The sequence below is a fragment of the Caenorhabditis elegans genome, chromosome IV (assembly GCF_000002985.6).
Source record: "Caenorhabditis elegans chromosome IV".
Lineage (NCBI taxonomy): Eukaryota > Metazoa > Nematoda > Chromadorea > Rhabditida > Rhabditidae > Caenorhabditis > Caenorhabditis elegans.
The window spans coordinates 858,252-882,197 of NC_003282.8; the positions used below are offsets into that span (position 1 = coordinate 858,252).

General features: G+C 38.9%; 2 protein-coding genes and 5 non-coding genes across 9 annotated transcripts; 4 read left to right on the plus strand and 3 right to left on the minus strand.

Annotated features, from left to right (window-relative positions):
* Window positions 1-678: 678 nt before the first annotated feature.
* On the plus strand, window positions 679-16,473 carry Y55F3BR.2 (the record flags this gene model as incomplete). 3 transcript variants are annotated; one of them, NM_001307529.2, is made up of 23 exons in its annotated part: window positions 679-729; window positions 780-903; window positions 1,529-1,683; window positions 1,877-1,999; window positions 2,525-2,648; window positions 2,699-2,808; window positions 2,856-2,968; window positions 3,848-4,151; window positions 4,971-5,123; window positions 5,776-6,015; window positions 6,683-6,808; window positions 7,483-7,656; window positions 7,812-8,044; window positions 8,289-8,379; window positions 8,433-8,573; window positions 8,623-8,692; window positions 10,411-10,991; window positions 11,931-12,434; window positions 13,313-13,462; window positions 13,580-13,700; window positions 14,243-14,904; window positions 15,606-15,851; window positions 16,223-16,473. In NM_001307529.2, 23 exons carry the CDS (start codon window positions 681-683, stop codon window positions 16,276-16,278), a joined length of 4,650 nt encoding a protein of 1,549 aa, NP_001294458.1. The 3 variants fall into 3 exon arrangements, with proteins under 3 accessions (NP_001294458.1, NP_001294459.1, NP_001294460.1); NM_001307530.3 differs by lacking the exons at window positions 679-729; window positions 780-903; window positions 1,529-1,683; ... (2 more) ...; window positions 2,699-2,808; window positions 2,856-2,968 and having other exon boundaries at window positions 3,929-4,151; window positions 16,223-16,278; NM_001307531.3 differs by lacking the exons at window positions 679-729; window positions 780-903; window positions 1,529-1,683; ... (11 more) ...; window positions 8,433-8,573; window positions 8,623-8,692 and having other exon boundaries at window positions 10,424-10,991; window positions 16,223-16,278.
* Y55F3BR.12 lies at window positions 4,499-4,721 on the plus strand. Its single transcript, NR_052893.1, has one exon. It is a non-coding gene; the product is annotated as an Unclassified non-coding RNA Y55F3BR.12 (non-coding RNA).
* Window positions 8,805-8,882, minus strand: Y55F3BR.9. The gene has a single exon (NR_001499.1). It is a non-coding gene; the product is annotated as a small nucleolar RNA Y55F3BR.9 (small nucleolar RNA).
* Window positions 8,829-8,964, plus strand: Y55F3BR.17. Its single transcript, NR_052894.1, has one exon. It is a non-coding gene; the product is annotated as an Unclassified non-coding RNA Y55F3BR.17 (non-coding RNA).
* A 66-nt stretch (window positions 16,474-16,539) lies between the features above and the next one.
* Y55F3BR.1 (ATP-dependent RNA helicase DDX1) lies at window positions 16,540-23,659 on the plus strand. The gene is made up of 9 exons (NM_067603.7): window positions 16,540-16,798; window positions 16,877-16,940; window positions 16,988-17,321; window positions 18,631-19,105; window positions 20,004-20,259; window positions 21,227-21,614; window positions 22,205-22,348; window positions 22,716-22,927; window positions 23,339-23,659. The coding sequence occupies exons 1-9, from the start codon at window positions 16,731-16,733 to the stop codon at window positions 23,582-23,584; spliced, it is 2,187 nt and encodes a 728-aa protein (NP_500004.2). The 5' UTR covers window positions 16,540-16,730; the 3' UTR covers window positions 23,585-23,659.
* On the minus strand, window positions 19,241-19,310 carry Y55F3BR.14. The gene has a single exon (NR_052895.1). It is a non-coding gene; the product is annotated as an Unclassified non-coding RNA Y55F3BR.14 (non-coding RNA).
* Y55F3BR.13 lies at window positions 19,824-19,876 on the minus strand. The gene has a single exon (NR_052896.1). It is a non-coding gene; the product is annotated as an Unclassified non-coding RNA Y55F3BR.13 (non-coding RNA).
* Window positions 23,660-23,946: the final 287 nt, after the last annotated feature.

The window sequence follows — 23,946 nt, forward strand, 5'->3', positions numbered from 1 at the left end:
CTTTTGTCAATAAAACCCCAAAATTTCAAGTGTTTTTCAACAAGCACCGCACCGCTAACTTTCAAGTGTGATTTTTCACGCGTTGACCCTTTAGAGCTCCGTGTTTGCTTTTCATTTATGAAAGTAATTGATAGCGGTCATTCAAATGTACAAATATCGTGGTTATATTCATTATTTACTTCCATATTTTAAGTTATATCCCGCGCAATTAGAAAAAAAGAACAAAAAAAGGCAAACCTATAAAGTGTCGGCCGCTTTAACTTTTTCCAGGGCAAAGCTAGAAAAATATTGTCAACAACAAAAATGTAGACGGTATTAAGTTAGACGGTTTTGTAAGTGAAAAATTTTTTTATAGCTCCACTCTGAAAGGAGTCCTAGCAGCCGACACATAGCGGGTTGGCATTATAGACACCTGTGAGATGTCGGCCGCTCTAACTTTGTTCACAGCAAGTGTAATAGCGTTTTTTAAATAAAAAAATATAACTGATATTGCACTAAAAAATTTCGTAGTTGACAACTTTTTTCTAGCTTTGCCCTAAACAAAGTTAGAGCGGCTGACATCTGGCGGTTCCAAAAATAGGGCCTAGAAAACCGTGAGATGTCGGCCGCATACTTCAACTTCTAACTTCTTTATTTCTCAAATACTCTTCTTTAAAATTCATTCCAAAAACTTTTCAGGTATGATACCGTACCTACTGTTAATATGGGGTGCCCTGGGAGCTTCTGAGGGTGAGTACCAACTCTTTGAGCTGAGAAATTGTTGAAAATCAAATTTCCAGCTCTCCCAGAATGCCAAATCAATGAAATTTGCTCAAACTGCAGCCTAAAAGCAGAGCTCTCAACAAAATGTGAAATAAGCCAAGATGTCAAAGAAGCCTTTCTTTTTTGTAATCCAAGGACAAAGTGAGTTTTTTCGTAGACTACAGTACTCCAACGACGTATACAAAGTTCGAATTCAGAGTTTCCTTAAAATTTTGGGCCAAAGCTCAAAAAACTAGAATTCTCTCTAGCTCAATTTTAAAACTTTTCCGGGCTACTGCATGCAGCGCCAAAGTACTCAAACACTGAACTTGACAAGCTTTTGAGCTGGAGCTCTAAAAATTTCGGAGTTTACTAATGAACTATAGAGAATTCCAATTTTTAACAAAAAATTTGTGGAAAAATTTTTGAACTTCAGTTATGATTAATTTTGCCAAGGAGACGGGTGAAAATTATCTTCGAGTTTGTATGTCGAAAATGTTATGTTAAAATTTGAAATCTTTGCAAAAATTGGACTCGAACACAAAAAACTAGACCCCGGTAGCTCAATATTGAAAATTTCCGGGTTACTGTAGCTCCAAAAGTCCGCAAACACCGACTACCGTATTCCAATCAACCAAACTTGACAGGATTTTGAGCTAGTGTTCTGAAAAGTTAGGAGTGTACTAATTGAGCTATGAGAAATTTGAATTTCTAACTGAAAATTCGTGAAACAACTCAATTTTTCTGAAAATTTGAGTTCATTCCATATCAATATTTAACTTTCCAGAAAAATCGATATCGAACACAGTTCCTATTTGACGTGCACAAATGGTACCTGGAAGCAGGAGATTTGCTCAGAGGATGGACGGGTGCATTTCAGTCTGAGTACCCGGGATTGTGTGGATCCGGCTATGCAGGTTTTCCACTCACAGGGGACTTCTGGTAAGCTTTTTTTAGAGAGAACAAAAATGTCGGAATTTTTTTTCAAAAAGTTTTTAATTATGAATTCTAATTGTTTTATAATGATTCAGCTTACCGAGAGTGAGTAGAATACGAATTTGGTAGTTAAAACAAAAAAGTTGAAAAAACTGAAAAAAAAATCATTGGAATTTTTACATATTTTAATTTTTTTTAGGATCCGGTCGGGTTGGAGACGTATGTTCCTTTAACACAGATTGCCTTGGCGGAATGTTCTGTGCAATTGGTCAATGTAGATGTCTATCGACTTATGTCGCTGTCGATGCTTATTGTTATGAAAGTAAGTTTGCCTACGTGCCTACATCCTGCCTACCTTGTGCCTACCTTATGGCTACTTGCATATAGATAAGCATGGCCAAAGTCTGCGGGACTATATCTTGCCTATTCTGTGCCTACCCTATGCCTACATTTTGCCCACTTGTCTACATGCCTACCTTCACCGTTGCCTAGCCAAGGTTACTTCTTGAAGCTTACGTGAATACATCTAGCCTACTTTACGCCTACATCCTGCCTATTTTGTGCCGAGCTCATGCCTACCTTTCACCTACCCATGGCTACTTTGAGTCTAGTTTGTGTATATTTTAAGCATATCCCATGCCTAGCTTGTGCCTACATCGGACCTATCGAAAGCCTGCCTAGCTTCTGGGCTACCGTATGCCTGCGTTAAGCCTGCATCATGCCTGCTTCTCACATTTGCCTAATTAAACTCTGCCTATACAATTCCTGTCGAATTAAGTAGGCAAATAGGTAGATGGGTAGGCAGGTAGGAATAGGCATAGGTACTAACTTGTACCTACATTTTCAGAAATCTCGCCATCCGATTCCGGGTGCTTCTACGATACCCAATGCGCATCGGTCTGGCCAGATTCCTACTGTAAAAACGGACAATGTATGTGCCCGTCGGAGGATATGATCGCAGTTAAGACCAAGTTGGTTTCATGCTCCGTGAGCCCAGATGACTAACCTTAACCATTTCCAGAGACGGTACCCTCTGCGTGTGGTCCACAAGCTCCGAGCCATCCTGCCCGCTGCCTTCCCTCCCGCCTCCGGACTCGCCGTCGAGTTTGGTGGTTCTTCCAGCGGCTGCTGGTAAGTTTCAGGATAATTTTCAGAATTTTCAGTACATTAAATTTCAGGTAAAACCAGTGTAACAATTGCTCCGTGCAACCCGCACAGCTCGGACACTCCAAAACGAGAGGAGGACCTTTTGGGCAAACAGCACGACTTCAAGTGCTCGGTTCGGGGATTCGTGAGTTTTTTTTTTGAGTTTGGAGTGAAAATCCAAATAGAGCACGCCAGGAGCTTCAATTTAAGTATAATCATGACTAGGTTCCGAACAATTTCGGGTCCCACCACGAATTTCACCGGGGTTACTGTAGTTTTCGTGGCGAGACCCAAACCGAAGGAAAGTATGTCATGATTATACTTATTTTGAAGCTCTTGGCGAGCTGGACCGCAATAAAACAAGTAGGATTCATATTTGTGATTTTTTGAAAAAAAAATTTGCAACTGTTTTTTTTTCGAAATTTCCAAAGAAAACCCAAATTCAAAGATTTTTCGCAATTTTCTCAATTTTTAATTTTAAATGCAAAAATAATGCTCTGCTCATCGCGAGCTTCAATTTAAGTATAACCATAGCCTATCTAGCTCCAAATAAAGCAATTTCGGGTCCCACCACGAAAGTCTCGGGTTACTGTAGTTTTCCTGGCGGGACCAAAAAATTGTGAGAACCTAGTCATGTTTATACTTAAGCTGAAGCTCTTAGCATGCCGATTGTTAATTTTGTAACAAAATTTGAAAAAAAAACGGAGAATTTGCGAATTTTCAAAAAATTAAAAAATATTTCCAAAATGTTTTTTTTTAATTTTTCTAGTTTTCTCAATTTTCCACTTGAGTGACTCTTTTGTACTTTAGTTAAACAAAGCTGATTCATGAGAAGTATAAAAATGCTTACTCAAAATTGGGTCCCACCACGAAAACTACAGTATCCCCGACGATTTTCGTAGCGGGACCCAAAATTGTTTCGATGGAACCTTGCCATGATTCTAATTATTTTGAAGCTCTCATTGTGCTGAATTCAATTATTGCAATTGTTTTGTGAAGAATTCAATTTTCCAAAAACTTCCAGCTAGGAGATGAGCCGGAGCCACAGGATGTCTCCGACCTGTACGACTGCATAGACAACTCGAAATTCTGGAAGGATCAGGGAATGGATACAAGTTCCCATCCAATCGGTGTATGTTGTATGAATCGAGCTTTTACCTGCATGCAACCGAAAAAAGGAGAATCTGATGCACTTGGCTCCGTGCCAAGATGGTATTTTAACTCTGTGATGGGCTCTTGTCAGCAGTTTCTGTTCGATCCAACTGGCTCAGAAGTGTCCCCGAATAATTTTGAGACTCTGGACCATTGTGAGAGTTACTGCAAAGATAGTGAGTTTTTTTTTGTGGAAATTTTTTTTCAGAATTTCTCAGTTTTTATAGTCTCCAAAATTTTTTTTATTTGTTTGTGCACGGAATTCTGGCTTCCCTCATAAATCGAAATGGCAGAGTTTGCCGAACTAGGCCATTTTGGGTCCGAGAGAATTTGTGTAGATTCTCTCGGACCCATTTAGTTGCAAAACAAAATTTTGTTGTCCGCGTGGTGTACACGACTTTCCCACGAGTTGTCCGTCAGGCGATTGTCAATGGAGCGCGAAAATTCAATGAGAAAGGCCAGAACCCCGTGTTTGTGCTCAGCTCACTGAGATCACTCAAACAAATATAAACATGCAATATTTCCATTTAGTTTGGTTGATTTGGGTCCCGCCACGAAAACTCTTGCGCTACCGTTTTTTTCGTGGCGGGACCCGAAAAAGAGGGAAGTATGTCATGTTTGTACTTATTTTGAAGCTCTCGATGAGATAAACGCAGTTTTGTTTGAGATAATGACTAAAAAAAGACATTTAAAATTTTAGAATTTTTTTTCGAAATTTTTTTTTTCAGAAAATGAAACAATTTTCATTTTTTTGGAATGCTATTTATAAGTTCATCTTCAGCGCGTCGAGAGCTTCAATTTAAGTATAATCATGACTATTATCTACCCACGTTGGGTCCCACCACGAAAACCCCGGGGGGTACTGTAGCTTTCGTGGTGGGAACCGCAGTCAGAAAAAAGTAGATCATGATTGTACTTTTCTGAAAGCTCTCATCATTCTACACACAAATCTCCGATTTGCAAAATCCGATCAAAAAAAGTTAAAAAAATTTCAGCCTGTCCACGTGGAAATCCAGCCTACCTTTCCACCAAAGGGTCTCCGAACAGTGCTCGTCTACCACAAACCGGATGCTCCACTGCTAATCCTTGTACGGATCCATTTGTGTGCACAGAAGTCGCTAGTCAGTCAATGTGTTGTGCGAGCAGAAGTAAGTGGGATTTAAAAAAAAATTGTTTTTTTGGAACTTTTTTTTGTTCAGATTTTTTTCAGTTTACGTAAAAATGCCAATTCATTATAATTTTTGAACTGAACTCACTGAGAGCTTTACCTTGACTAAAATCATGACACATTTTGCTCCAAATTGGAGAAAGTTGGGTCTCGCCACGAAACTCTCTGGGTTACTGTAGTTCTCGTGGTGGGACCCAATTTTGAGCAAAACATGTCATGATTATACTTAAATCAAAGCTCTCAGTGAGCTGAACTCGAAAATTTAACATACATTTGACAAAAATCAGTTTCAATGACAAAAAAACATGGTTTTGAAAATTTTGGAAAATTGTTCTTCTGATTTTTTCTAATTCTTGGTACTTTTTGTATTCAGCTTGTTGAGAGCTTCAATTTAAATATAATCATGACCTACTTTCCTCCAGTACGGGTCCCACCACGAAAACCCCGGGTTACTGTAGTTTTCGCGGAGGGACCAAAACTACTCAAGTTTGAGAAAAGTATGACGTGATTATGCTTAAGTTGGAACTCTAAACAGGCTGAACTCCAAAACAAACGTCTCTGAAACTCAAAAAAATGTCTGAAAAAAAATTGTCTGAAAAAAAATTTCCAAAAATTTTTTTTTCAATTTTCAGAATCAATCTGCAGTGAAGCTGGTGCAAGATCCAAGGATCCTCTCCGTAATACTCCCTATGATGCAGGACACCGTTTTGACCAGCTTACCGGTGAAGCCGCCAACTTCGCAGTGGGCATCAGTACCCGTTACTACTATAATCCAACAGATGGGCAATGCCATCCGTTCACTTTTAATGGATTTTTGGGAAATTTCAATAATTTCCAAAATCAAGCCGATTGTCAACTGTTTTGTGCCAGATGTGAGTTGAATTTTAAAAAAAAGGTGTTTTTTTTTCAATTTTTGCCTCGAACATTTTTAATTCGCTAACTATCTATATGAAAATGCCGAAAACAGATTAAGCTCACCAAGAGCTTCAAAATGGGTATATTCATAACCAGGATCCGCTAATTATGAGAAAAGTTGGGTCCCACAACGAGAACTACAGTAACCCGTGGGTTTCGTGGCGGGACCCAATTAAGACGAAACCTAGTCGTTTTATACTTAAATTGAAGCCCTCAGTAAGCTCTGGAAACCAAATATAATAGAATAAATTTGCCAAACTTCAGAAAATTTGAAAACAAAAATTGGGGAAAAAAACTTTTGAAATGTTTTTTCTGAAATTCCAAACAATTTTTAACTTTTATGACATTTTTTCAAAAAAAAATTCGAATTTAGCTTGTCAGGAGTTTTTGAATAAGTATAATCATGACTAAGTTTGCTCAAATTTGACAAAAGTTTTGAAAACTACAGTAATCCTGGTGATTTCGTGGCGGGACCCAGAAAATTCAAGTTTGAGCAAACCTAATCATGATTATACTGAAATTAAAGCTCTTCTGCACGTTAAACTCATCTGAACGCCTTTTATTTCAAAAATTCCAAAAATATTTCGGGTCCTACAACGAAATTTCAAAAGTCAAATTTTCCAGTGCAATGTCCCCACGGAAGCCCCCTGACCAATGGAAATGGGTCCCCTCAGAGATGTGCCCGAGACACGGACTGCCCATCAACCCATACATGTGCCATGGAGCATCAAGTCTGCTGTCCAACTCCACGTGAGGCTAAAGAAAAGAATAAAAATGTGTTTTTTGGAGAAAAATTGGAATTTTTTTTGGTTTTCAAGTTTTAAAGCGCAATTTTTGTTTTTAGCTCACCGAGAGATTCAATTTAAGTATAAACATGACCTAGTTTCTTCGAGTTTAAAGATAGTTGGGTCCCGCCACGAAAACTACCGTAACCCCAGGGGTTTCGTGGCGAGACCCAACTTGTTTTTAATTGAGGAAAGTAGGTCATTATTATACTTAAATTGAAGCTCTGAGTGAGCTGAACTCAAAATTTCTACTCAATCTGACTGAAATTTAATTTTTTTTCTCAAAAAAAAAAGTTGTGAAAAATTCCGATTTTTTTTTTCGAAAAATTTTCAATATCTGAATTTAATTATTTTCTGGGTTAATAAATTTATGTCAACCTCAACAAAAGCTTAAATTTGCCTATAATCATAGCTTAATTTCCTTCGAATTGGGTCCCACCACGAAAACTACAGTAATCCTGGTGTTTTCGTGGCGGGACCGAATCTTTTTTCAAATTCAAGCAGGTATGCCATGATTATACTCAAATCAAAGCTCTCGGTGAGCTGAGTTCAAAAATTAAAACCAATATTGCTATAAATTAAATTTCGACAAAAAAGTTCAGAAAAAAAATGTTTTTTTGAAAACTCAAATTTTTCCAGAAACCCTCTGCACCGAGCCCCTCAGAGTTGGAGACTGCAAACAAAGTGTCCGGCAATTTTGGTACAATGCGGAGACGAAAACCTGCGAATCATTCCTCTACACAGGCTGCCAGGGAAACAATAATCGCTTCAATTCACTGAACGAGTGTCAGAGTTATTGTAAAAATATTAACGGTAAGTGTAAGAATTTTGTGGAAAATTTGAAGAAAAAGCTGCGAAAAGGCAATTAAAAGTACTTAAAAATCGATAATTCTCGGCGGTTTGGAAAATTTTCGTACAATGATCACCCTGTTCAAAATTTTCACAAAATATTTTTTTTTCCTTTTCAGCCGAACCAAAATGCCCACAAGGACGTGCTTACGTGGATTTTTCTGGAAAATTCATGCAATGCGGCGAGGGGCTCGGCGGAACAGCCTGCCCAGCCAACTATGAGTGCACTTTTGACGGTTTGGTGTATGGATGTTGTCCCAGCAAAGCCTACACGTGTTCTCTGCAAGTGAATAAAGGAATCGGATGCGGATCCGGTTCCAGTTATCGATATTATTACAATAATCAGGCGAAGGTAGGTGTGTTTTGTCCTAGAGAAGTACACAGAGAAAAGTTGAATTCTCGCTCAAATCTTCGAAAAATCAATAATTATCCACTTGTTCCAGAGGTCTACAAAGATCTAATTTTATAAAATTGTAACATTTTTCTTTCATTCCCAAAAATTTTCTAATCTCAAAATCCCATTTTCCGAGAGGAGTACAAAAAATCGACAATTCTCTACTAGTCCGAGAGGACTACACATCCCTATTTCATTCCAGGAGTGCCAATCCTACCTATTCCTGGGATGTGACGGCAATTCCAACAACTTCCCATCAATCGAAAAATGCCAAAATTATTGCGAAATTGCTAGTGAGTTTTTGACCTATTTTTTGTTTTTCCCGCCAAAAATTCAAAATTTTCAGTTTGTCCGAACGGCGGGAGCCCGCTCCGAGCCAACTCAAAAGTCCGCTCGTGCTCGACACACGAGCCGTGTCCAGTTGGCTATGATTGCAGTGTGGTAGAGGCGAACGGGGTGATGCAAAGAAGGTGCTGTCCATCGAAAGGTATCGACTTTCTGGCGAATGTTTGCGAGAAAGATCAATATGTTTTCAGTATCGATTTGCTCAAAGCCACCGCAAATGGGAATGTTGCCGAAATGCAGCAGTGGAAGCGGTCAGACAAGGTAACTATTTAGGAATTGAACCAGCGACCATTTGCCCAAAAAACTAACTCGTTAACCACTACACCACAAGCGGCTATTTAGTCAAAAAATTTCTTGTTTCAATCCAAAAGCTCGGCTCAGCCTTTTCCAAGTTGTATCAAGCACGGTTTTCCTCAGACGGGTAAACGGCAATAGGAAATCATCACAGCCGTCACTCACTGCGCTGCACTTTGGAGTGTGTCGGCGCGGCGGCCGACACCTCCCGAGTTCCGCGGTGCGCTGTGTGTTGTGTGGGGAGAGACTCCGCCTCTAAAATAATTGCAATGATTTTCTATAGTTTTTGGAGATTTTCAATGAAACTATGAGTGGAAAAGCTCATTTTTGAAATGAAACTATTTTGAGGGGAACATGTGAAGCAAGCAAATTGATAAAAACATTAAGATTAGCTGTAAAAATTGCATTTTGCTCGAAAACATTGGCTCTTTTAGGGAAAAATATGAAAAACTTGATTTTTTTCTAATTTTTTTTTTTTGAAAATTCTGCTCTTTTTTCTGGTATGAACCTATTTTCAACTCAAAATATCCTTTCATGAGGTTAAAGAACCACCGAAACCAGCCTACAGTGCCACTGACAATAGTCATATATGTAGGCACAAGCACGGGCTTCTAATGTCCCCCCATTTTGCAAATGGAAGAGGTGGCCGAGAAAAAAGCGAACCTCGACCGGGGGTCGCGAGCGCGCGACAAACGGGAAAACTCAACGAAATTTCGCATTTTCGTTGCTTTTATCGGTTTCAAAACACGTTTTCGTTTGATTTTGTATTTCATTTAAAATGCGAAATTTCGTTGAGTTTTCCCGTTTGTCGCGCGCTCGCGACCCCCGGTCGAGGTTCGCTTTATTCACGGCCACCTCTTCCATTTGCAAAATGGGGGGAAATTAGAAGCCTGTGCACAAGGCAGGCGTAGGCAAGCTACACAAGCCCTACATTCTTCCAGATATTTTGAAAAACCAACATTTCTTACTTGCCCAAGAGGAGTACGCAGTCGAAGTTTTCAAATTTGGCCTAACTAGAGCACTTGCCTACCTAGCGCCTATGTAAACCTACAGTTCCTACCTAGCGCCTATAGCGGCCTACCTACCTAACTATAACAACAAAGCCTGCAAACCGACTGTGCCTGCCTACCAACAGGTACCAGGCAGGGCTGAGCAGCCGCCCAAAAAAATCGGCGTTCGGCGATTGCCGATCGCCGATGGAAATTTTTTTTCGGCGATCGGCAATCGTCGATCGCCGAGACTTTTTTTTTCGGCGATCGGCGATCACAAATTGCCAAAAAAAAATCGGCGATCGCCGATTGCCGATTGCCGATCAGTGTGCGTCTAATTTTTTTCAATTTTAAAATCCTAATTTTAAGAGCTCTTTCAAATAATTTTTTATATAAACAGGAATATTAGGCAACGAAAAGCACTCCTTGATACCTTAAAATTCGAAAAGTAGTGAAAAATAGTCCGAAAATATACCTTTTTCCTTCTTCAGAGGGGTCTATCTTGGACTATAAAATTTCATCGGCGATCGCCGAGTTCTATTTTTCTTATCGGCAATCGGCGATCGCCGATCGCCGAAAAATCACGAAAATCGCCGATCGCCGATTGCCGCTCACCCCTGGTACCAGGCAGGCACAGACCTCTCAGTAGGCAGAAGGCATGCGTAGGCAGGCGAGACAACTCATACATTCTTTCAGATACTACTTCAACATGGCCTTACAAACCTGCAGCTCCTACACCTCCAACGGCTGTGACACCTCCCTAAACTCCTTTAACTCAGTCTCAGAATGCGAGGACTTTTGTATGTCGGCAGGCTGTTCCCTCGGAGATACCGTATACAAGGATCCCAACACCAATAAGCCCTTCGTATGTAATACTGCTCTACAGAACAACTGCCCAATCAACTACGACTGCACCCTGAACGCCTTGACCCAGGAGCACACTTGCTGTGGCTCAGACGGTCAGGGTGTTTGCCCGAGCGGCGAGAAGGCGTTCATGGATCCTCGGACCAATAGCCCCCGGCAATGTGCAATGGCGGCCGATGGAAAGTGCCCAGGAGGGTATCTGTGCAGATTCTCCCAGTCTAATCATAAGTACTACTGCTGTGGGAACATTCAGGGATCGATGTGCCCGTCGGGAAGATCCTTGTATCGATATGCGACTACACAGCTCCCGGTGCAATGTCATATTTCTCCATTACAGTCTTCTTGTCCAAATGGGTTCGCGTGTATGAGCGAGGTGGCTGGCGCCTTCCAGGGATACTGCTGCTCGCATAATCGTGAGTTTTTAAAAATCCTAACCACTTGGATTGTGTCCATGCACCAAGTCTGGCTCTACTTTGATAGCTGATATCTCGGCGCATTTTTAAGATATCAAAAAGTGTTTAACTACACTGTTGTAGAAAAATGTATGATTTAAATTTTGTGTGTTGACAATTTTTTGATGTCACCAAACCCAGCGGAGATATGCGCAGTCAAAGTTGAATGTCGTTAAACTTATCGACCATGTTTTGCTTTTTTAGTAACGAAGACCATATCTCGGCTCATTTTTGAGATAACAAAAAATTAGCAACTAGGAAATTATAGAAGAAGTCATGACAAATATTTTTTTAGTCAAAAAGTTTCCTAACAATACCAGAAACAGCCAAGATATAGCCTAAAGGAGTCGATGCACCATGTCCCACCTCCTCCACTTTAACACCTTGTAAAATTGAATTCTAGAAAAAAACAACATGGTGCATCGACCTAATATCAAGAATTTCAAAATTCCAGCAATCAAGCCTAAACCTAAACCTAATCACTTTTGTCTAATTTAGAAGCTTAATATCTCGGCTCCTGTAAATCGAAATCGGCTGAAAATTCACAAGAAAACTTATTTCACTGCCGTCCTGCTGTCATTAAATTTTCGTGAGCTTAGACCGAAAACTGACAAAACGCCAAACTTTAAAATTTTAAAAAATAGTTGAGGGGCATTTTGAAAAACCTTAAGCTCCATAACTCGGCGAGTTTTGATGGAATCAATTTGAAACTTCAGACTTAAGCTTCTTGGTGGCCTATACGACTCTCTGTTAAATTTCGCTTTGATCGGCCAACGGGAACCCTTTGAAAAATGAAAAAAAAAAACGCTATAAACCCAAGCCTAAATAGCGTCAGTGGCGAGCTAACGCTCGCCACTGGCGCCAAGCCTAAGAATAAGCCAAAGCCTACCCAATTTCCAGCAATCTGCCCCGGTGAGGTAGCCTTCCACCAGGACGAGAAGACGCAGCTCCCGACAACTTGCACAAATGAGGGATTCTCCTTCTGTCCGACCGGTTACACCTGCCAACAACAACCAGACACCCTAAACTTCTACTGCTGTCAAGGAGAGGAAACACACGGGATAAACGACGGTTGTCCACCGGGACAATACGCCTACGTCCAAGAAGAGGGCGTGGTCAAATCGTGTGACCCATTTATGTCGGATGACACGTGTCCGGTGGAATTCACATGCCAATGGTCACTGAATAATCAGAAATATCAGTGCTGTGGGACCAGACCGACTCGGGCCGTCAAGCCTATGATCTACGATGATGGATGTCCGATTAAACAGTTTGCCCTGATTGATAAGAGGTCTAATCAGACGAGAGCTTGCACGGCTGGAGAGGCGAAATCTTGCCCGACAGGCTTTTTCTGCCAGTTTTCTGCCAAAAAAGGACAGTTCCAGTGCTGTGGGCAGAGTGGAGGTGGGTGAAATTTAAAATTTTCTCTAAAATTAGAATTTAGCTTGCTGAGAGCTTCAATTTAAGTATAATATTGGCTAGGTTTGCCCAAATTGGGGTCCCGCCATGAAAACTACAGTAACCCGGAGATTTTCGTGGCGTGACCCATCTTGGAGCAAAACTAGTCATCATTATACTCAAATTTAAGCTCTTACTGAGCTGGAACCAAATATGATAGTATAAAATTACCAAAATCTAAAAAATTTGAAAAAATGTGGAAAATAAAAATTTTTAAGACAATGTGAAAAGAAAGTCGAATTTTTTTTTCGATTTTTTCAGATTTTTCAAAAATACAATTTTTTTGCAAGTTTACATTGTCAGATTTGTTTTCAGCTTATAAACAGCTTCAATTTAAGTATAATCATGACCTATTTTTCTCTAAAGTGAACAATATCTGGGTCCCGCCACGAAAACCCCGGAGTTACAGTAGATTTCGTGGCGGGACCCAAGTTTTTTTAAACGAAAGTCATGATTATTCTTAAATTGAAGTTTCTGCTGAAATAAAATCAAACTCCAAAAAGAAAAGTAATTAGGGTTTTTGAAAAAAAAAATCCCAAAATAGTTTTTTTTTTGAAATTATAAATTTTGAATTTTTTTAGATTTCTTGAATCAGAATCTTTCAAAATTGAGCGCAGCTCTCTGAAAGCTTTGGTTTAAGTATAACCATGACCTACTTTTGAAGAATTATAGGTCCCGCCACGAAACCCCGTGGGTTACTGTCGTTTTCGTGGTGATACTCAAAGTTTCTCAAGTTCGAGCAAAATATGTCATGATTATACCTAAATCAAAGCTCTCGGTGAGCTGAATTTCATTTTCAAGGCCAAAAATCCAATTTCTTGCAGGTTGCCCGACAGGCCGAGCCGCCTTTATCGCAATCGACGGAAACTCTCAGGAATGCCTACCGGGACCAGACATGTGTTCCGACGGATACGAATGTGTGAAGAGCACAACTCACAAGAGCAAAAATATTTGTTGTAGTAAAGAAGAAGGAGGTAAACTGGAAAATTAAAAACAAATTTCGGAAAAAAAAAATTTTTTTTTGAAAATTTTTTTTTTTTGAAAGTTTTTTTAAAAAAAGTTTTTAAAGCACCTCAACTTCAATTTTTCAGGCTGTGGGGATAACGAGGCAATGGTTGACGGCGGTTGTGTGGTACGAGTGAAAGTTGGCGGAGGCTGTCATACCAATGAGGAATGTGTAGAAGGGGCGGATTGTGTTCAGAATTCCTGCAAGTAAGGATTTGAGTTACATATTTATGTGTTTCGCAAACAGAAATTTTGAATTCTTAGCATCGAGAGCTTCACAATAAATATAATCATGACTAGGTTTGCTCCAAGATGGGTCTCGCCACGAAAACTTTGGGTTACTGTAGTTATCGTGGCGGGACCCAAACCGAAGGGAAGTATGTCATGATTATACTTATACATATAGAAGCTCTTGGCAAACGGAATTCAAATTTGTTTAACAATTTTCAAAAAAGTTTAAATTTTTTGAATTTCAGAAAAACATTTTCAAAAAAGTTATTTTTTCAATTTTTCTAAATTTTGTGACGTTTGGTTAATTTATTCTATTATACTTGGTTTCAGCTCACTGAGAGTTTCAAAATAAGTATAATAATGGCTAGGTTTGCTCCAAGATGGGTCTCGCCACGAAAACCTTGGGCTACTGTAGTTGTCGTGTCGAGACCCATTTTGGAGCAAACCTAGTCTTGATTATACTCATTCCAAAGCTCTCTATGAGCTAAATTCAATTAAACTACTCAAAACTCTTCCAGGTGCACCGGAAACAAAACCGAGCTCAAGGGAGAGTGCGTGGACGGCGACTGCTCCGACGACCAAATCCGGCTCGACGGAAAGTGCGAGAACCGCGCAAAAATGGGCGAATCATGCAAATCATCTCTCCAATGTATTTCAAATTCCCGCTGTATTTCCGGAATCTGTGGGTGTGCGAAAGGAGAGCTCCCCGACGGAAATTCCTGTAAAAAAGAGGTGAAAAAACCGCCGAAAAAGGACGAAATTTGCGTGATAATGTCAGAAGAGCCACATTTTGTGGAGGAGAAGCTTGTCTCGTGTGTTCTAACAAATGATGATTGTCCAGTAGGCTTAAAGTGTCAATTTAGTGAAGTTGCCAGCCAAAATGTGTGCTGTGGTCCTAAAAATTCGCCGAAAAACGCTACGGAAAAGCCCACAGAGCCCCCAACAACTCAAGCTTCAACTACAGTTGGAGCCATAATTGTGACAAAGAAGTCCAAGCCGATAAAAGTTCCGGCCCAGCATTGCCCGGCTCAAATGAGCCCGTACTTGGTGAACGGGAGAGCCAAATCGTGTGCCACCACCAGTTGTCCTTATGGGTACCAATGCAAGTTTTCTAATACGGCGAAGGACTACTTTTGTTGCTCCAAACAAACGAAAAAGAGCAATTCGAATAGGATACGAGGTGAGGAGCGAAATAAATATTTAGTGAAAAAAAAATATTTTTGTGGTTTTTTTTTTCAAAAATCCACTCAATATTCCGTTTCAACACTTTATTCCCATCAATCACATCTTACAAAAAAATTTTACCACCACCGGGAATCGAACCCCGGCCGATTACCTACAAAGCGCGCCTCTACCCACCTGAGCCACTGCAACCCCCTTTTCCAAAAATTTCGGATTTACGCGGAAATTGTTGATTTTTGGGTCAAATCGGAGTGAAATTTCACGGAGAGTTCAGAAATTAAGCTTATATTTCCAGAAAATTGAAATTTTTTGAATAAAAAAAATTCGAAAATTGAAGAAAAAAATTTTTTTTTCAATTTCTTAAAATAAAATCATCATTATCCTTTTTTCAACACTCTATTCCCATCAATCACACCTTACAAAATTTTTTTACCACCACCGGGAATCGAACCTCGGTCGATTTCCTACAGGGGGCGCCTCTATCCATCTGAGCCACTGCTACCCACTTTCCCTGAATTTTCTGATTTTTCGATGAAATGACCGATTTTTGGGCCATGGCCGGCCAAATCGGGGGAAAATTTTACGGAGAATTCGAAAATATGTATGAGCCATACTTACAATGGAAAAATAGAAAAAATAGAAACAAATTTTTTTTTCGATATTTCATTTTCCAAATTGAAGTGAAATTAACATTTTCAGGAGGAGGTTGTGAACGTGGAAACGCCCTTCTCTATCCATCAACTCAAGAAGCCGTCCAATGCGACCCGCTGGCCCGGGGGTGCCCGCAGGGGTACCTTTGCCTGCCTCACGTTTTCACCAAAAAATATCAGTGCTGTTCGGTATCAGCAAGTCGCGATAATAACACAGATGAAGCTGAAATCACTTGCCCCAGTTATATGGTAAAGTTGATTGCGAAAGTGGATGGAAAGTCACAGGTTAAATGTGGTGGGTTGTTGATTTTTTACGGAAAATTTCATCGAATTCTTATTTTTAGAAGTTGGTATTCTGAAATTTGAATTCTGCTCGCTGAGAGCTTCCAAATAAGTATAATCATGACCCACTTTGCTCGAATTCGAGAAATTTTGGGTCCCGCCACGAAATTCTCTGGGTTACTGTAGTTTTCGTGGCGAGACCCAAAATAGCCCGAATTTGAGATAAACATGTCATGATTATACTTATTTCAAAGCTCTCGGAAAGCTGAATCCGAAAATGATATTGAAAATTTACAAAACAATGTGAAAAGTAGAATATTTGGGTCTCGAATGGAACATTTCAATTTTTTTCTAATTTTCCCCACTAAAAACTCAAATTTTCAGTAAAATCCTGTCCATCCGGACAAAAAGCTGTGAATGGTCTCTGCACTGTTGAATAATATCGATTTTGTGAATGTTCTCTCTAGCCTATCATCGTCCTTCTATCTTGCTCTCTGGGGATGTCTTTCAACGATTCATTAATTTTTTGTTTTTTCTTCTTGTTTTAAATTGAGATTTCGTGTGAAATTCGTTTGGTAGATCAAAATTGATCAGTTTTGTGTGTTTTTCGAATAAATTTTTGGATTTTTGCGTTATTCGCTGTACGAATTTATGATTTTCCTTGTTTGTCGATGAAATTTTATTGTATTTCAGTCCCGAATCCTGCAAAAATTCACAGAAAACCCGAAGAATGGTGAATTTCTGTTTAACAAAAAACTAATTTTAAACTCCCGCCGTCGAAATTTTGTCAATGGGGCGCTCTTGCATTTCCAATCAACAAATATTAAACTGTGCAATATTTCTGTCATTTTCAAGCGATTTTCTTCATTTTTTCGCTGAAATTCACTGAAAAATGACAGCTTTCGAAGAATTTGGAATTATTCCGGAGCTTTCCGATGCTTTAAGCTCATTAAATTGGACGTAAGTGGTGAAAAATCTGAGAAAATCAAAAAAAAAAAAATTTAATTATTAAAAACAATTATTTTCTTTTTTTTCCAGTCTCCCAACCGCCGTACAATCCGAGGCAATTCCAGCGATCCTTGGAGGAGCCGATGCACTAATTGTAAAGCGAAAAATCTTTGAAAATCCTAAAATTTCGTTAATTTCCAGGCAGCCGAGACGGGTTCAGGCAAAACCGGCGCCTTCTCCCTTCCAATCGCTCAAATTGTGTGGGAACGTCGAAAATCGGCTGAAAAATCGCAAAACTCGGGTCAAAAACCGGAAAATTCGCGAGAATTTCAATTAAATCGCGAAGATCGTGACGTCAGCCTACAAATCGATAAAACGGGGCTCAATTGCGAGAGCCGCGTGGCAAAAGAGTGGCACGGAGCCCGTGCAACGGCCGGATTATATGGAAATGGAAAATATTATTATGAAGTTACAGTTACCCGAGATGGACTGTGCAGAGTTGGCTGGGCAACGCTGTCGGGAAGCCTGAAAATTGGTAAAAATTCGAGAAAAATAGAAGAGAATTCGATAAAAATCAGGAAGAAACATAAAAAATTGATAATTCTATCGAAAAATTGTTAAAAAAACCGCGAAATTTCGCTCATAACCAGCTTAAACTCCAGAAAAAGTCAGAAAAGTTCGAGAAAATCCTGAAAAACTCCCCAAAAATATCGGAAAACGTGTGAATTTCACAGAAATTAGGGAAACAATCTTGCAAAAACCGGTAAAAAATTCAAAAACATACGAGAAAACCGAATCAATGGGCTAACATTAGCAGAAAATCCGAAAGTTACTCGAAAACTGGCGAAAAAACGTTGAAAAAACGTGATTTTCCGATTTTTCGAAAAATTTCGTTTCGAGACCCAAAACTTCACAATTAAAATTTTTCTATCTAATTTCCTCCGCTGAGAGCTTCAAAATAAGTATAATCATGACCTACTTTGCTCAAAGTTAAAAAAAATCGGGTACCGCCACGAGAACTACAGTAACCCCGTGGATTTTCGTGGCGGGACCCAAAATTTCTTAAAATTGACGGAACCTAGTCATGATTATACTTATTTTAAAGCTCTCGGAGAGGCGAATTCGATGTGATATTTAATAATGTATATGTTTAAAAAATTCGAAAAATTTTTGGGTCTCGAAGCGAATTTCATAAATATTAGAAATTTTCGACAATTTTTTTAAATTTTTTTTCGTTCAAGTTAAAATTGGGCATCAAGAGCTTTAAATTTAGTATAACAATGCCAATTTCCACATTTTCTGAACAAGTTTGGGCCCCACCACGAAAACTACAGTATCCTTGGGAATTTCGTGGCGGGACCCAGAAATTTTCAACTTTGAACAAAATATGTCATGATTATACTTATTTTGAAGCCCCCGCCAAGCTGAAAACGGATATAACTATTACAAATTTGAATAAATAATTTAAAAAAAAATTCCAAAAAACAATTTTTTTTTGGAATTAAATGTTTTTCCAAAAAAATTGTTTTGTAGTTTAGTTAAACAAAGCTCATGAAGAGCTTCAAAATAAGTATAATAATGACCTACTTTTCTCAAATTAAAAAAAAAAACTGGGTCCCACCACGAAAGCTACAGTAACCCATAGGGTTTTCGTGGCGAGACTCAGAAATTTTCAACTTTGAGCAAAATATGGCATGATTATACTTATTTTGAAGCTCTCAGTGAACCCAATACGAATAAAAATATGAAAATTGAAATAAATATTTTTTCAGAAAAAAATTTCCAAAGAAATTTTTTTTTTAGAATTAAAATTTTTTTTTTCCAAAAACCTCAAACTTTTCCAGGCACCGATTTCGAAAGTTTCGGCTATGGCGGCACTGGCAAAAAGTCATTCGGCAAGAAATTCGACGACTACGGTACCTCTTTCACCACAAACGACGTGCTCGGCTGTTTTTTGGACCTGGACGAGCTGAAAATCTGGTGGTCCAAAAACGGAGTTCAGTTCCCGGTGGCCTATCAAATCGATAAGAAGTTCAAAACCGCCGCCACGTGTCTTTACCCGGCGATTTTATGCCAAAATTCTGGTCTCGGCGTGAATTTCGGTGGCTCGGCGGCCTTCAAATACCCACCTGGAACACAATACGTGGCAGTAGCTCAGGCGGAAGACGGAAATTTGAAATGGTGGAGTGCCGCCGAGCAATTATCGATTGATTCGAGCACTCCGTTATGTGTGATTTTGGAGCCAACTCGTGAACTCGTACAGCAAACTTTCCAGAATATTCAAACGTTTGCTTCTGTATTGGATTCTCCTAAGATTAGGTGTGAATTGAGTGAAAATTTAAGAAATTTTGGCCAAAAAAAGACAAAATTGGGAAAATTCCCTTTAAGACCCCAAATTTTGCACAATTTCAGTTCTACGGTGTTTTCCTCATTTTCATTGAAGTTATATCGCCGAGAGCTTCAAAATGCATATAATCATGACGTGGTTCCGTTAATTTCGAAAATGTTTGGGTCCCACCACGAAAACTACAGTAACCCGGAAGATTTCGTTGTGGGACCCAAATTTTTCAAAAATCGGCGGAACCTAGGCATGAGTATACTTATTTTAGAGCTCCCGACAAGGCGAATTCAATAAAAGTAATGAATAATAAAAATAATGAAAAATAAACGAAATTTTGGATCTCGCAGCGAAATTGTACTTTTTTTTCCAGAAAAACGTTTGAAATTTCTAATTTTTTCGAAATTCAGCTTTTTCTGAAATGTTTGCAGCTTTATGCACATTAGAGAAACTACGGGACTATACAATTTTCAAAATAATTTTTTTTTTAATTAGAACTTTTCGCTCTGAGAAAATTTTTCCATAATTTTCATTATTTCTGAAATTTTCGTTTCCCACTGCACTCGCCTCACCGAGAGCTTCAAAATAAGTATAATCATGCCTAGGTTTTGTCAATTTTAAAAAGTTTTCGGTGCCGTCGCGAAAACTACAGTAATCCAGGGATTTTCGTGGCGGGACCCAAAATTTGCCAAAATTGACGGAACCTAGGCATGACTATACTTATTTTGAAGCTCTCAACGAGACAAATTCAATGAAACTAATAAAATATGAAAATATTGAAAAATGAGCGAAATTTTTGGTCTCGAAGCGAATTAGTGAAAAATCACCGTTTTTCGAGTTTTTTTCTCATTTTTTTCACAATTTTTTCTCCAATTTCAGATGCGTAACACTGGCTGCCGGAGAAAATATGAATCAAATTCTCCGTACCCTGGAAACTGGCTGTGATATTGTCGTCGGTACCCCATCTCGCGTTTTCGATCTCATTCATACCGGGAAGTTGGCCACAAAAAATCTCCAATTCGTTGTAATCGATGAGATTGATCAGTTTTTGGCTGGAAAAAATAATTGTGCGCATCAAATCGAGTCCATATTCAGAGTTCTGCCGTTGGTGGCTCAGGATGGAACGAGGCGACAGGTAGGACCCCGTAAATCTACTTCAAACCCTTGTAAATCTACACTAAAACCACCGTAAATCTACACAGAAACCCTCTTAAATACACACAAATTTCCAGTAAATTTACATAGATAGACCCGTAAATCTACAAAAAAAATCCACGTAAATCTACACAAAAATCCCCGTAAATCCACACAAACACCCGTAAATCCACATAAAATCATCCGTAAACCCACCCAAAAACTCCCTTAAATCCACATAGAAAGCCTCGTAAATCTACACAAAAATCCCCGTAAATCCACATAAAAATCCCCGTAAATCTACAAAAGATCCACGTAAATCCACACTAACAATCCCGTAAATCTACACAAAAATCCGTAAATTTACACAGATAGTTCCGTAAATCCACATAGAAAACCCCGTAAATCTACACGAAAATCTCCCGTAAATCCACAACCATGGAAAAAGTTACGAATCGTACCATAAATTCACATGAAAACCCCGTAAATCCACACAAGAATCCCTGTAAATCTACACAGGACCCCCGTAAATCTACACAAAAATCCCCGTAAATCCACATAAAAGTCCCCGTAAATCCACATAAAAACCCTTGTAAATCTCCATAGAAAGCTCCGTAAATCTACACTAAAACCACCGTAAATCCACATAAAAACCCCGTAAATCCACAAAAAAAATCCCCGTAAATCTATACAAAAACCCTTGTAAATCTCCATAGAAAGCTCCGTAAATCTACACTAAAACCACCGTAAATCGACATAAAAACCCGCCGTAAATCTACACTAAAACCACCGTAAACCGACATAAAAACCCGCCGTAAATCTACACTAAAACCACCGTAAATCGACATAAAAACCCGCCGTAAATCTACACGGAAAACCCACTAAATCCACACAAAAATCCCCGTGAATCTACACAAAAACCATGTAAATCTACACAAAAACTCCCGTAAATCCACACAAATTTCCAGGTGATCGCGTGCTCGGCAACTCTTCACAATTTCGAAGTCTGCCGTTTCGCAGACCGTCACATGTCATTTCCCCAATGGATTGATCTAAAAGGAGCAGATTGTGTGTCTGCAGACGTACATCATGTCGTCTGTCATGTTGATGCTTCTGAAGACAAACAATGGATCCGTCAGATGCATCAGCAGGTCCATCTTGAAGATGATCACGTACACGATGGAGATCAAATTCGCCCGGGAACCACTGACAAGGACACGATATCGCTAGGAACTAAGATTCTCAAGGGGATCTATGTTGTCCGAGCAATTCACGCACTTCAAATGGACAAGGCCATCGTCTTTTGCCGAACAAAACAACAGTGCGATCATATGGAACACTTTCTTCAGCAGAATAGTATGGAAATTTTGAAATTTCAAATTTAAAAATGCGAAATTCGAGTTCTCCATAGCCACATTAGTTAATCACACAAAGTTTCAGAGCTCTAGCTCGAAATTGCGTGAAATTCGGTGTTTGCGTACTTTTGGTGCTACAGTAACCCGGAAAGTTTCAAAATAGAGCTGCAAGCTTCTAGTTTTCTGATTCTAGACCTAAATTTGACGGAGATTCTGAATTTTCTCTTGAAAATTATAAATTTCTAATTTGACAACGAGTTGCGACCAATTTTCTTCACAAACTTTCGAGAAAAACTAGGATTTTGTTAATTTTCCCTAATTTTTCATGAAATTTTTGAGGTCTCCAGACCTAGATTAGTCAGTCCCAAAATTTTCAGAACTCTAGCTCAAAATTGCGTCAAATTCGGTGTTTTAAGGTACGGTAGTCGGTGTTTGCGTACTTTTGGGGCTACAGTAACCCAAAAATTCGAAATTTGACCTAGCGGTTTCTAGTCTATTGAGCGTAGACCCAAATTTTGCGGAGATCTCGATTTTCGATATAATTTACGTGAAAAAATCCGTTGAAATCTCAAAAATCCCATTTTTCCGCAGATCTCTCGGCTGCCTGCCTTCACGGTGACCGATCGGCTGAAGAACGTCAAAGTTCACTGGAAGGTTTCAAGAAAGGCATTATTCGATTCCTGGTATGCTCCGATGTGGTGGCTCGTGGCCTCGATGTTCAAGGAGTGCCTTTTGGTAAGTTTTCAAGTGTTTCCGGCGATTTTAGGCAATTTTCAGTGTCAAATTCGAGTTCCTCGTAGATTTTTACGCTTATATCGTAATTTCCCGTGCTCTAGCTTAAAATTGCGTCAAATTCGGTGTTTCGGGGTTACGGTAGTCGGTGTTTGCGTACTTTTGGGGCTACAGTAACCCCGAAATTTCGAAGTTGAGCTAGAGACTTCTACTTTTAGGAATTCAGAGCGAAATTTGACAAGGATTTCGATTTTGAACTCGAATTTTTTAAAATATCAGTCTGGACAGGATTTTCAGACGAAAAAATTTCTGAAAAAAATTAATTTTTTTTTTCAAAAATTTCAAAAATAAATTTTAATTTTTTTTTCAGTAATCAGTGTGACTCTGCCGGATGAGAAATCAATGTACGTACATCGTATCGGACGTGTTGGACGCGCCGAACGTATGGGATTATCGATTAGTTTGGTATCGGAGTACGAGGAGAAAGCATGGTATCACAAATGTCGGAGCCGAGGAGTCAATTGCACGAATACTAAGGATATTTCGAAAGGAGGATGCACAATATGGCTCCAGGAGAAAAAAGTACTGAAAATTTGATGGAAAATGGAATATTTTGAAAAAAAAAGTTTTTTTCGGAAATTTTGAGAAGAAAAAAACTTTTTCTGCCCAAAAATTGATCTTTTTTTTGCTGAAATTTTTTTTTTAAGTTTCAGCTTAAAATTTGAACATTTCACCAAAAAATCGAATTTTTTGACCAAAAAATTAATAATTTTTTTGAATTTTCGTCCAAAAAATGTTGGATTTTCACCGAAAAAATGGCCTATTTTCGTTCGAAAAATGTTTATTTTCGACTCAAAAATCCCAATTTTCGTCCAAAAAAGTTGAAGTTTTCGGCAAATATTATTTTTTGACCGAAAAATTCAAACTTTCACCTAAAAACTTCAAATTTTCGCAGAAAAATTCAAATTTTCCTCCAATCCCCCGTAACTTCAGATGCTGGGAGAAATCGAAGAGCATCTCGGAGCCACAATTTCCACAGTTGACAGTGATTTCAACGTTCCAGTCGATGAATTTGACGGAAAAGTGGTTTACGGCGAACGGCGTACCGGCGGAGCCAATTTCGATACTCATGTGCTCCAATTGGCATCTTCAGCTTCACAATTGGCGGATTTAGAAACAAAAATGCAGTTGGAATATCTTAATAATAATCGACATGTTTTTGAAATTCATTCCATGTGATTTTCTACCTTTCTGTTGGAATTTTCGAAAAAAAAACATTTATTTTTTCAAATTTCGAATAAAACGTATTTTCTTTTTCCATTTTTCATTGCAATTTATGGACTCAGCTCACCGAGAGCTTTAAAATAAGTATAATCATGACCTAGTTTGCTCCAGCATGTAATAAGTTGGGTCCCACCACGAAAACTACAGTAATCCCAGAGTTTTCGTGGCGAGACCCAATTTTCTTCAAACTTGAGCAAAGCACGCCGTGCTTACAGTTAAGTTAAAGCTTATAATGCAAGGAATCTACAAATAGTACAAAAACACTGAAATTTAATAATTTAGAGGGTTTTTTTCTCGAAAATTGGTTTTTTTTTCAG